Genomic DNA, 13,218 nt, shown 5'->3' with positions numbered 1-13,218 from the left:
TTCAGAATATTTATTTTCCTATCACCTTCTAGTTACCAAACTGTCACTGAGAGTACGCCAAAGGACATAATATGCCATCAAATTAGAGAATAAAAATTTGTTCTCAATGAAATATTATCAGCTGCAGATGTCTAGTAACTATATACGAAGCTGTAGTTCCTCAGGTAGTGAAAGTAAAAAAACACATCATAAGATATCAAGGAAATAAAAATTATAACAGCTATAATCGAAATTATATCAGTAATTAACTCAATTTCTTGCGAGTATAACAAAATAACTAAAATAAAGGAAGAACAAATTGAGAATTTCAAAAATACATCGATAGACAAGGTTTGAGGTAAACATAGATTATATTCACTGATTTTCACCAAATATTCGTTACATTATTTTTGAGCTTCAATTGAATCATATGATTTATATATTTTTTCTAATCTAAGTTCCTCTTTGTAAATTTGCAGTGCATATCCAGACAATGCGAATTACCCAAAAGTCTTGAATTATTTTGGTGATACTTATGGACCCCCAATGGACTCGTCCAATTGGGTCAACGCTCATCAAGGTTCATAAATAATAAAAAAAATTTCGAGAAATAATTAACATACATACTACTTTTCAGGAGATTTGAGATACCCAGCGAACTATAATCAAGATACTGCTTTTCTGAAAAACAATAGGCCAATTTCGAATCAGCAAGGTGAGTATCTTACTTTTATTCATTCAAATACTTTTCATTTTGAAGTGAGTTGAGACTGCAAACTCAAATTAACATTAAGTTAATATCCTTCAGTACTTAGCACAACGATATCACTTATGTAAATATCAAATATATCGAAATATCGATAGAGTTAGGAATAAGAAGAGGTGTTCCACAGGGATGTGTCTTGATGCCCCTCTTATTTAACCTGTACTCTGAGGCGGTGTGAACACCAGTACCGACATAAAGATAAATAACCTCCGCTATGCTGATGACGTTGTTATAATCGGTAGCCTGTCAGAGCTACAGTTTCTCGTGGATCTAATTTTAGATTATAATGATCGTTATTCGTTATGGTCTGAAGATGAACTCATTCAAGACCAAATTAGTAATGTTCATGAAGGTACAAGTGGACGCTGTTTTGAAGTTTTGAAGTAATAGAAAGGGTATCTTCCTCAAGATATTTGGACGCACTCGTGAATGTAAAGTTTGATCCAAAGGTTGAAATCAAGGAGAGAATTGAGTAGACGAGAAAGAATCTTAACAACATAGAGACATTTCTGGCGATTCGTGATCTCAGTCTTGAGCTTAGAACTAGGTTGCTCCGGTGTTATATTTTTCCTGTTCTTTTATACGAATGCTGGACCCTGAATGCGGACACACTTACAAGCGAATACTTCGTGTGCAGAACACAGAACCAACATAGATGTTCTGCAACAAATGGAAAGAAATAAAGAACTTGTCCTTACTATCAAGGAAAGGAAATGACAGTATTTACGAAATATCAAGAGAGGCAAGAAATACGAAATTCTCCGCCTGATAATCGAAGGAAAAATAGTCGAAGGCAGAACACGTGGTTGAGGGATCTGGCTCGAGCGCACATCGATGGAAATTTTTAGAGCCGCGGTTTACTTACAACGATAGTCATTTGTATCACCAACCTCTGTAGGAAGACAGTGTCCTAAGAGGAAAAAGAAATACGTAAGGGTATATTCCTTCACGTATTTTTTGCTCAAATCAAAGTCAAACTGGGAATGCTGAGGTAACTTTGTAGATTTTATGGTCTTTTTCGTGAACCTGATGGGAGAATAGCTGAAACCTGCTGTTTTACTCAGTACATGGATGGAAAAAACCAACATGAGAAATAAACTAAATAAAATAAAACCTTTCCGAAGTTGGTAGCAGTTGAATTGAAACGCGATTCAGTTCTGAGAGGAACTATTTTACCGACAGTTGTCAGATACCTCACACTCTCAGCCTCTCAATATTCCCAACGATCGCGATCCCCGTCCAAGTCTAGATACGTAAGGGGTTGTCCATTAATCACGTGAGGCTTGAAAGGGGGGGGAGGGGTTTGATAAAAATCACGAAAATATCACAAGGGGGAGGGGGGCTGTAGTAAGATATCACGTGTATTTATTTTTTCGTCAAACGCGCGATTTTTGAACAAATATTAAGCGTCACGGCGCGGCGTGTAGTGACCTTGACTACATTAAATATATTCATGTACTAGTACAATACATGTTTTTCCTATGATTACACTCTTCGTTTATCATTATTGTTATGGCAATCAAAAAAAACTTGCAACCTGGTGTAGACATTTTTATTATGGTCCTTAATTTCTGAATAAAATAAGATTATAGTTTATACCTGTATTTAAATTAAGATAATATTCAGAAAATTTCAAGATTCGTTGTAGGTACTAAAAATACACGTGATGTTGAGAAGGGGGAGGGGGGTGGTCTTAAACCTCACTACGTATCACCAATGGGGGAGGGGGGGTTAAAAAATGCTAAAAAAAGATCACGTGATTAATGGACAACCCCTAATGAGAATACACTGACCAGCGGTCAAGCCACGCCCACTTCATTCGTAGTTATAGACATTAGTAATGTCTACATTATCTCTCAAAGTATGCCTCGAAATGAAAAACTTTATGAGACAAAGTTCATCATCATGAAATATACTTTACGATAATGTATATTTTATTAGTAAGGATTCAAAAACTTGCCTCATAATGATGGTCGAAAATTACCTTTTAATTTTCTATATTTTTTTCATACAAAATGCCAAATTGTGACTTATTTATGGAAGATAGACATATTAGATCTACTCAAAACAATCATTTTTGTAGAACATTGTACTTATGTATAATCAACCAAAACTCCAGCGCACACGTGAAAAGAATTTCGGTAGCACTTTTTTCACCGACACATTCCAGTTAAACTCACGTAAGTCCCGATTCGGTGGGAATATCGGCCTATGTTTCGACAGATGAAAAAATTTTCGAAATTTATTCAGTAGTTATTGAGCTTATTCACAACACATATACAAACAAAAGTTTTACCTCTTTAAAATATTAATATAAGTTAAGATTTCCAAGAAGTACTTGTAGAAAAACAGATCATTCAGAATTAGTTCAACGATTTGGACTCTGATATGATTTTGATTGTTTTGTGGCTTGAATGGTTAGAAGTTAAAACTAAAATTTCCAAAATGAACTTTTGAAATCATTATAGAAAAGGCCAGTAAAGTATATTCTATTGTCCGTATATTTGGATGAAATTTCCATTGAAGACAAACATGAGAATTATTAATATAAATAAAGTAAAATTCTTGAGATTATATTTTATTTATGGTTGTATCTTTATTCATTTCCCAAGATCTAACTCAGGAGTCGGCAATCTACAGTACCATGCCAGACTTAGCACGCCTGGCAGTTTGAAATGGTATGCATAACTTGAAGTTTAAAATCAAGCAATAAAATAAAGATTCAATTTTAATGGCCAGTTGCACCATTTGCCTAAACATTGATTAAAAATTTAAATATTGATTACTTTCTGATATCTTAAGAGAAATCGGGAAGTAATCAATGTTTAAATTTTAATCAATGTTATTTAGGCAAATGGTGCAACTGGCCATAAGGATACTTATTTGATCAAAATAAAATACGGAATTGTACACAAGCTGGCACCGTAGCTTGACCGAGCTACGTTGCAAACCTAGTTTTCTTGAGAAATACAAGGATAAGGGTTGCACTGAAAACGTTTCAGTTTCATAGAAACTTATATTTCGTTTAACAGTAAAATTTGTGCTGTTTCTTTCTTGATTAAAATTTTTAGGAATATTGTTGATTGTTTTTTATTTTATTATTTATCTTCCTTATTACTTTTAACAATTTTATACATTATTCATTCGTATAAAAATATATAGTTTTTAATAGTGACACTTTGGCTTTGTTCAAATTTGCACTCGGGAACCTCTTTGTCAGAAGGTTGCCGACCCCTGATCTAACTAGTCATTTGAAAAATATTATTTCAGAACAATAGAAATGAAACCTCATAAATAAGGTTATTCCGCCCATGTTATGTCTTCTTAGAAAAATTCAAAACTCTGATCTTATAGGCTGATTTGCATATCTCCCAAAAATTCCAAAATCTGAAGATATCCTGATGCAAATAATAATAAGTGTAAACATCATCAAACTAGTCATAACACTCTTTCTGGCAAGTTCCTCCTCTGAAAGTTCTTCGGGTTCAGGTTCAGGTTCCTCTGAGTCTGCCATATGGTAATCATCGCATTATTTCCATAATACTGAAATTTAATAACTATTGGTGACTTCTGTCAAAGGCTTTTTATTAATTGTTCATAGAATAACATATCCTTTTTCCTGAAAATACCATCGAGAATAAAATACACGAATCAAATAAAATATGACGGAGCAATATAAACAAGCTACAGGATGGCTGATATCACAAAAAAATTGCGTTTTTTAGCCATTAGTGTGTGGGAGTAAACAGATCTCCAATGGTTTCCGAGGTATCTCGAAACAAGTGAAAATCGAGATTTTCTTTTTTCTGTATAACTCATTTGTTTTTGGAGATAACTTCAGGAAACTAGGTTTGTAGTCATTATTCAATATAAAGATTCTAACGGTTTCGTCAGATTTTTCTATTTTCCATTGTTTCAGAGACGCGATAGTCAATTTTTTTCTTATGAACGCCATATTGGTTTTGCTTGTGAGGTGATGAAGAAAAAAATACGAATTCAATAATGTATCACACTCTACAAAAATATCGAGTCTAGGTAAGCAAATTTGAAGAGTTGTTATGTGAAATCATCACTTGACTATCGCGTCTCTTAAACAATGAAAACAAAAAAATCTGACTACTACATTAAAATCTCTATATTGGATAATGGCTACAAACCAAATTTCGCGAATTTATCTCCAAAAACCAATGAGTTATACAGAAAAAAAATCTCGATGTTCAGTTTTTTCGAGATATTTCGGGAACCAATGGAGATATTTCGGATCTGTTCACACCAATACACTCCTCCCTAAATGAGGCAACTTTTTTTCAATTTAAGCCCCGGTGCACACATCCGACATTTTCAGTTGCGACACCGTTGCGATGTCGTACGCTAGTGTGCATGCTCCCATTTGATTCTTTGTACCACAGCCCGCATGATGGCAGTTACGACGTCGGAACGGCACGGCGGGTAGTGTGCATGCTCCCATTTGATTCTCTGTACCACAGGCCGCAAGTACGACACAGCAACGGTGTCGTAACTGCAAAAGTCGTATGTGTGCACCGGGGCTAAGCCACCCTGTCTTTCTAACGGTTTTCGATATCCCTGTAGTGGCCCTCTAAATAGTTCTAACCCTGTATATTTATGTATCATTTATGTATCAGTATGTAAATATAAACATGATGAAATATGTAATGTCAAAAATCTAACATGACATGGACGAAATGAAAAAATAGAAAGAGGTATTCTATATTGAAAAAATATCACAAAATCCAAAACATTAGAAATAAAATTAAATATACAATTTTATTTATGATGTTTTGGATTTTCGAAGAATCTATTCCGATTTTGATCCTCTCGGTTTTCGGAGTCAGTTTCATCAAGATTCACAACCGCATTCTCAAATGAAGAAATTCAACAAGTGAAGTCATGCATTTCCTTTCTTACTCTTCTGTGAAATGAATATACAAATCACCAATTTACAATTGATATCCAGTTTGCTACAAACTTTTCGGTTTTTCCGGAAACATCCGGTCAAAAGAATATAAGATGACGTGTTTTGAATCAGTATATAGTCATCAGTCGTCCTTATACAAATAAATATAAACTAGAAAACTATGATTTTCTTCAGTCAACGCTTATAAACTAGATGTCATACTTAGTGCCAACCAAGGCAGCCACCAGACATTTCACCGCCCCGGCAAAATAAAATTTTACTGCCCTACTTTGAATAATTTATATGAATTTTCTCTGGAAGAGACTCTGCTATTCATCTCAGGCAATTTCATATGAAATCGTAGGTGCAAAAAGTCTTGTTTTATTAACTGACTTTACGCCCCTAACAATTTGGCGCCCCGGAGAAATGTCCGGTATACCGCTCCTGGCAGCTGCCCTGGTTCCAACTCAAAAGGAGTTGAATATAAATATCTCGCGTACTCAGTATTTTACAGGATTCTGTATCTCACTAGAGGTAGAAATGATTTGTTTCGTCTTCAGAATATCTTCATAAATGTTTTTTTTTTCAGAGAACTCAGAGCACGTCCAGATGGAAATGGCACATGAGCTGAAGCATTCCAAAGATGTGCATGCGCAAGAGTCGCAAAAAGATATTAAAATCAAAATTGTGGAAAAAACGACAACTTCCAAAAAGGATGATTATCCTGACGTAGTAGCTTATAAAATGGATGGAAATGACGGAATTTCTCAAACTCCAGGTGGAGCAGTTTTATCCCTCACACTAGGTAAGATTCAAAAGATTTCATTTCATTCGACCCAACATAGAAAGTTGTATGTATCAAATGCAATATTTCAAAATAGCTGAACAAAACGTTTTTGTAGGCTTGTACAAATCATCCATCGTTTCAATACAATGTCTATTTCTAATCTTCAATTTTTTAACGATTTATGTTAATCTTCGAAAAAACAGTCCTAGATCTTTTGATCTGATTTCGTGCATCAGTTACGTTATACAGAATTGAGGATTGTTCTATTAGCAGATTAAAAAAATCTTCAAAATATTTGTTATCTATCTCAAAAAGCTATTCACCTCATTCTATCAGATTGTCTTATCAACAAATGAGGCATCGAAGAAATTCACCTTCATACAGGGTTTTTCATTAAGAGGGATTACCACCACATGGCTTTCCGCGTTTCAGTCAAACATTGGGTAGCATATAAGTAGAAGACAGCACTGTACAACGTCAGTAATTTTTTTCACGAAATTATAGTTTTACAGATTCTGTAGTATTCACGTCCTTGTACCAAAAATATAGCACTCTGTCACAGGAATTCGGACAATAAATGATTAATCACTCATGGTTTTGCCGACGTTCCGGAACTATTTGTTCCTTTTTCAAGGCTCATCATACAACTAATAGAATATATATTTAAAATAGTCCAATTTTCAAAAAAACAAATAGTTTTTGATGTGTGCACATATTTATGGTCGTTTTATACCCATGAATGAAATTCGACTGAAAATTTGAAGTTTTTAACAGTTTTCGTTCCATAATTAGATATCATGTTTACGGCTGGACTTACTCGAAGTTGACCACAGATTCGTCAAGAATGATTCGAACCTTATTCTTTCATACCATTTTCGGCTCAAAATTTGAAAATTATAGACATTGTGACGAAATGAACTCTTAGATGGTGATTGCTCAGAAAAGTATCTTTACCTGAATTATGTCTAGCTTCATAATCCACTCATTTCGTTAGATATTCGCCTTCAAAGGGAGCTCCGGTTTCATAAACATAATCCGTCTTTTATAGAAAGGTTCATTCATACGTTTCTAGGGTTTCCTGATGTATTGCTTGCATCTGGTAATATTTCATAAAAACTGAAATTTTTCTGAGAAAAAGAAGGAAAACGGTAAGGTATTCTGTGTTGAAAATGAAATAATCAAAGATATTTGTAAATATGATAACTTTAATAAGAACATACGCGAATAAAAAGGATCTTTTTTCTTGCTGTAAAGGGCCACTATCCGGACTTTATGACGAAGGCACTTAGAAGCTTTCTTTCACCTTAAAATTTGTTCATGGAACACTTTTCATTTGTAAAGGAGACTTTACTTATGGGACTTGCCCTTAGTTTTGTAGGTCGGCATATCATGGGATACTTACGCCTTGTTGGCCATAAACGTTTAAATTCGATCATTCACTTGAACATAGGATGGAAATCTGACTCATCTAATTTCCTATATTTTTAGGCCTCATGATAACCTGCATAATGGCTGTGATGATCGTTTGCCGAGTAAGGATTGTAAAAAGAAGAACCAGAAAAAGTGGAAAAGGATACGCCCACGACGCTGACTACTTGGTGAACGGGATGTACTTGTAAATCATATGTAATTATTGAAAATTGTTAAGGATTGGCATGATAGTGACATTTGCCTATGGTAAATGATTTTATACAGAAATTTTGTAAAAATAATTCTACAAATTTCTTATACTCAGTGCAGATTGATTGTCACTTTGGAAACGAGTATATTCTTGAAAGAATGTTACCGACCTACATAACTCTCTTTAGTCCAAACTTGTTTATCTTAGTCCAAATATGTCAGCATGGTTCCATTTGGACAAGTGAATACCAACTTGTTTTGGATTTCACTCACTGATTTCACGAATTTAATTTGAACTACACATGAATTACTGCCATTGAGTAGGTAGGTACATCTTCAACTGAATTTTTTACAGCCGGATGTTCTACAATCAAGACGGCTATTGAAATGGCCTAATTAAATTGTCTACAACTTTATTCAGCCAATTCTTCTCAAAGTTGTTATCAGAAACTTCTAGTATTCATATCTATTTGTCTTTGACAATAAAACAAATGTTAAATGTGAGGCAAAACTTATTTTAATCTCAAAAAAGCACGTAGGTACACATGGTTTAATTAATTAAATAAAAATCAAATAATCTTGTGCCTAATATTAATTTCCTTAATGAATTCCGTTTTAAAGTTGGTTAATATTTTCGATGGCTTTACTTTTGAAAGTGAACGTACCATAAAACAAGTACATATAATAAAGTAATTTGTTATTGAAACGTTGCCCTAAGATGAACCAGTTTGGCACTAAGACATGTAATCTCTTTTAATTTACTACTTTTATTTATTAATTTGTGAGTAAATAATGAGCTTCTATTATTCAGAACAATATTACCTTAAGATACATTTTTGTATTATTAACTATTCGGTCAGTGTTCGTTATCTGTCATAAAAATATTTGATTAATCTGTAGAAAATATGAATAAAAAATGTTTTTTTCACTCAGTTGTACATCCAAATAATTACCTAGCAATTTGGATGTACAACTTGGTAAAAAAAATTGTTTCCCTGTATGATTAGTTTTATGAAATTAAACCATAATTATAATATGTTATAAGCAGCATTTTCATTTTATCATTTCTTCGCGGAAATTTATTACAGAATTGATGTTATGTACAATTATTCAGTAGAAAGAAACAGATAGGTTATCGCCACATCACTCAGGCCTATGGCAATGGCACTGTACGAATCAGATTGTTCTCTGTTTTCCTATTTTTGATATTCAGTGTTGTAATTCAAATGTTTGAGTTTTAACTCGAGTGTGCAGCCGTTGAAAATGTTCGAGTATCGCATTCGCGGAAAGATAATTGAGCATTGTAGATGTAGAGAATCAAGACTATAAATTCACACCAAAATGTACGTTGGGAAAAATGATGTACCTATAATTCAATTTTTTCCACAAAACATCGAAATAAAGTATACAAATATGAAACTTTTTTCATTAGGTTTGTCCATCATTGGAACCTCGTTCATTCGTTTGTGCCTACTCTATTGTTTTCATCAGGATTAGGTAGGTATACAGGTTGAAAAAATCTTATAAACATAATACATCAGTGGTGGCTAACATTTGAGAGCTGCAGTTCTGAAAATGATTATTATTATTATTTGAACTGGGGTAGTTTAGGTTCGGTAAGCCTTTCGGGAACTGCGACCATGCGGATCTTTTGTTCTCTACCCTACTCATTCATAGAAACCTAAGGAGGTCGTCAATGACGTTAATAAAACTGACAACCTCCTTAGGGGCCTTGGCCGTTACCTCTCTGGTATCCAGAACCGGCTTACCCATGTGAATGGTTCTTAGGCCAGCCAGCTCCGGACACTTGCATACCAAGTGTTAAGCTGTTTCTGCTTCCGTTCCACAGAGCCTGCAAATCTCGTCTGCTGACTTTCCCATACGGTACAAATGATGTTTGTACCGACAGTGCCCCGTCAGCAGTCCCACCATCACCCGAAGCTCTTCTCGTGACAGCTTCAGGAGCTTTTTGGTGTAGGTAGGTGAAATCGTCACGAATTTCTTTGCCTGAACAAGTCTAGGAGTGTTAGTCCAGTGGATTATCCTGTTGTTCAACTCCTATAGCTGGACAGCAGCTTTATATTGGTCTTTTCCTAGCCCACAGAAAGGCTCAGGTCCAGCAGGTGTTAACCTTGATGTAATTTTTGCAAGTTCATCATCTTTTTCATTTCCTTCAACCCCACAATGCCTTGGTACCCATAGTAGAGTCACCTTATTTCCTCTGGCCAGTTGCTTTATGGTGTTACGGCACTCCCAAGTCAGCAGAGACCCCTGGCAACACGATTCCAGTGATCTAAGCGTGGTTTGGCTGTCCGTGGTGATATAGATATGCGCCCCTTTGAGGTTTATTTTGAGACACTCCTGAGCGCATACATAAACAGCTATTATCTCGATCTGTAGAATCGAGGGCTCACTTTCCAGGGCTTTAGAGATCCTCAGATTAGGTCCATATATCCCAATGCCGGTGCCCTTTTCTGGTTTTGATCCATCTGTGAACCATATTGTTTTTTTTCGATAGAAGTGATTTGTTAATTTAGATTTGTTATATGAGTTGAAGCCTTGGTACCAGTACACCTGTACTGATTTAAGGTCAGAAACTAAAGATATATTATTATTATTATATGGATGACTTTTTGTTCAGACGATTTACGAGACTTATTGCACTATCGAAATAAAGTATTCAAATATGAACCTATTTTTCATTGGGTTTGTCCATCATTGGAACCTTGTTCATTCATTCGTGTCCACTCTATTGTTTTCATCAGGATTAAGTAGGTATACAAGTTGAGAAAATCTTATAAACATAATACATCAGTGGTGGCTAACATTTAATAGCTGCAGTTCTGAAAATGATAAACACACTAGAATATATTAAATATTTTTATTGACAGTCAAGATTCGTCAAATGCAATAAAAATGTTTTTAATCAAAAAGACCAAAGCCCATATCTTCGTCTTCTTTTTCAGATTCCTCCTTTTTCTCTTCTTTCTTTGCCTCTGGAGCAGCATTTGCACACATGAATATATGTATCAAAAATAAGCAAAGTAGGGCATGTAGACGCACCAATCAGAATTTTAGAATTCTAATCCACCTCAGATGATTTTCAAATCACAAAATAATTCATGAAAACAAAGACCTCCACCTTCAAGAAATGCATCGCGTAAATTTAGGTAAGTACCAATGTCTTAAAGGTGGAGAATACGTCCAAAGTTAAAGTTAAAAGTCTGCTTTCGCAGACGACTTTAAGCTCTACTTTAGAATCCGTGATGTGACTGATTTGCTGTTTCTCCAGTCGTGCTTGGAATATGTTCATGGTTGGTGCTATGTAACAGGCTTGTGTTAAGTATGGACAAATGTTTCAAGGTCATATACACTAGAAAATGAACTCCTCTATCGTATCGCTATCATATTGCTGATAGATTTCTCAGCAATAAAGATGAAATATGTCACCTCGGAGTTTTATTTGACTCCTCATTCAGCTATATCCCGCATATAGATTAGCTTTGTGCATCAGCTAGTCGAGCTTTAGGCTTTGTTTTTAGATGCAGCAATGAGTTCGGGGATTGGTCGATATTGAGGAATCTCTATTTCGCGCTGGTTGTCAGTAAGTTGGAGTACGCTCACTTGGTGTGGTTACCTATTTATGACTGTCATCTGTCGCGATTGGAGCGTATTTATAGGAGATTTTTTAATACGTGTTTTTCAATAGAACAGGGCGGTATCCTGAGCGTGGTGCAGACCTTTCTGATGTTATGGAGGAGTTGAGGATATCCTCGTCACTTGATACACATAAAGAACAATGTGCCATTTTCGCCCGTGGATTGTTAGCCAATAGGATATATTCACCATATCTTCTGTCCAAGATGTCTTTCAATGTACCGAGACTAGTAGCGAGGTCGACACCAGTTTTCTATTTGCCTACGGCTCGGACTAATATTTCTGAACGATCTCCAGTTAACCGTATTTGTAAAAGTACTGATAAACTAAGAATTAATGTTTTTTCTTGAGTTTCGGGAAGTGAATTTTCAGGTGGGTATTACATCATTTTGATGTGTTGAAATATTTTTGTGTATTCTGCACTTTATTGTATATTATTTTTAACCTGTAATTGGGATATTCCTGTTGGGTAATAAAGAATATTATTATATATAAATGAATAATTATTATGCATTTAGAATAAGTATTTTAAATGTAATGAACTACCTAGAGCCAATGACGGTACCTCATGTTATCACACTGTGGTCATCATGTGGTCACGCATCATATCACGTGACCAAAAAATCTGAGCTCTCACATTTTGGCTAGAAGTGATGTCCCTCCCAACAGTTCCATAGTATCCGTGAACCCTCTGAAACGAATCTTGAAAATTGAGAATAAAAAACAAAACTACAGTTCTATGTGCTCATTTTGAAAACCTTTACCTACAGATACAACCCTTTACCAAAGATTCATTTTTGATCTAACCTTATTAGAAGTCGTAAACAGTTTTTAATAGGTAGTCTTTTCGATGTGAAATTTCAAGGAAATTTTCGAATATGCAGAATTTGGCTCCTTCCAAAAAACCATCACAAAAGGTTCCCATCTCCAAAGGTCCCAAACGTAAAAAAGATGTCATTAACTCTAGTTAACTTTTGTTCTCTACTCTACTCATTCATGGAAACCCAATGAGGTCGTCAATGACGTTAATAAAACTGATGACCTTCTTAGGGGCCTTGGCCATTACCTCTTGTGTATCCTGGACCGGCTTCCCCATATGAATGGTTCTTAGGCCAGCCAGATCTGGACACTTGTATACCATGTGTTCGGCTGTTTCTGTAGATCAGAAGCAGAAACAGGCGAACATATGGTATTTGCGCGTATTGCCTATACCTGGCAGTGAAGATTCTGATAAGCATCAGAGATAAAAGGCATTTAATACTTTTTGATCACCTTATTGTCTGTTTTTGCATCGTCTTCGAACAAAAGATCATCACGGTTTAATCGCTGCATACAATGTAATGGTGAGAAATTTTAGATTTGTGGTAAATTTTTACTAATACTGTTTCTTAAAAATATTTTTCTTTCAATAGAATTTATACGATCAATTAGCATAAATCTGTTTCATTTAGCTTTATCGGTACCATAATTCCATAAAAAACATCCTGTAAAATT

At 35.0% G+C, this 13,218-nt stretch overlaps 1 protein-coding gene across 4 annotated transcripts in view; it reads left to right on the top strand.

Annotated features, from left to right (window-relative positions):
• The window catches only part of LOC123680547, a 55,489-nt gene extending 46,014 nt beyond the window's left edge, over positions 1 to 9,475 (top strand). For all 4 annotated transcript variants that reach the window (XM_045618498.1, XM_045618496.1, XM_045618497.1 and 1 more), the window contains exons 7-10: positions 459 to 559; positions 617 to 694; positions 6,250 to 6,465; positions 7,936 to 9,475. In XM_045618498.1, the coding sequence (XP_045474454.1) occupies positions 459 to 559; positions 617 to 694; positions 6,250 to 6,465; positions 7,936 to 8,066 (526 nt within the window). In that variant the 3' untranslated portion in view covers positions 8,067 to 9,475. The remainder of the gene's footprint in view (positions 1 to 458; positions 560 to 616; positions 695 to 6,249; positions 6,466 to 7,935) is intronic.
• Positions 9,476 to 13,218: the final 3,743 nt, after the last annotated feature.

The sequence above is a fragment of the Harmonia axyridis genome, chromosome 5 (genome assembly GCF_914767665.1).
Source record: "Harmonia axyridis chromosome 5, icHarAxyr1.1, whole genome shotgun sequence".
Taxonomy (NCBI): domain Eukaryota; kingdom Metazoa; phylum Arthropoda; class Insecta; order Coleoptera; family Coccinellidae; genus Harmonia; species Harmonia axyridis.
Note: the sequence above shows the minus strand (reverse complement) of the source record. Positions and strands in the feature narration are given on the sequence as shown.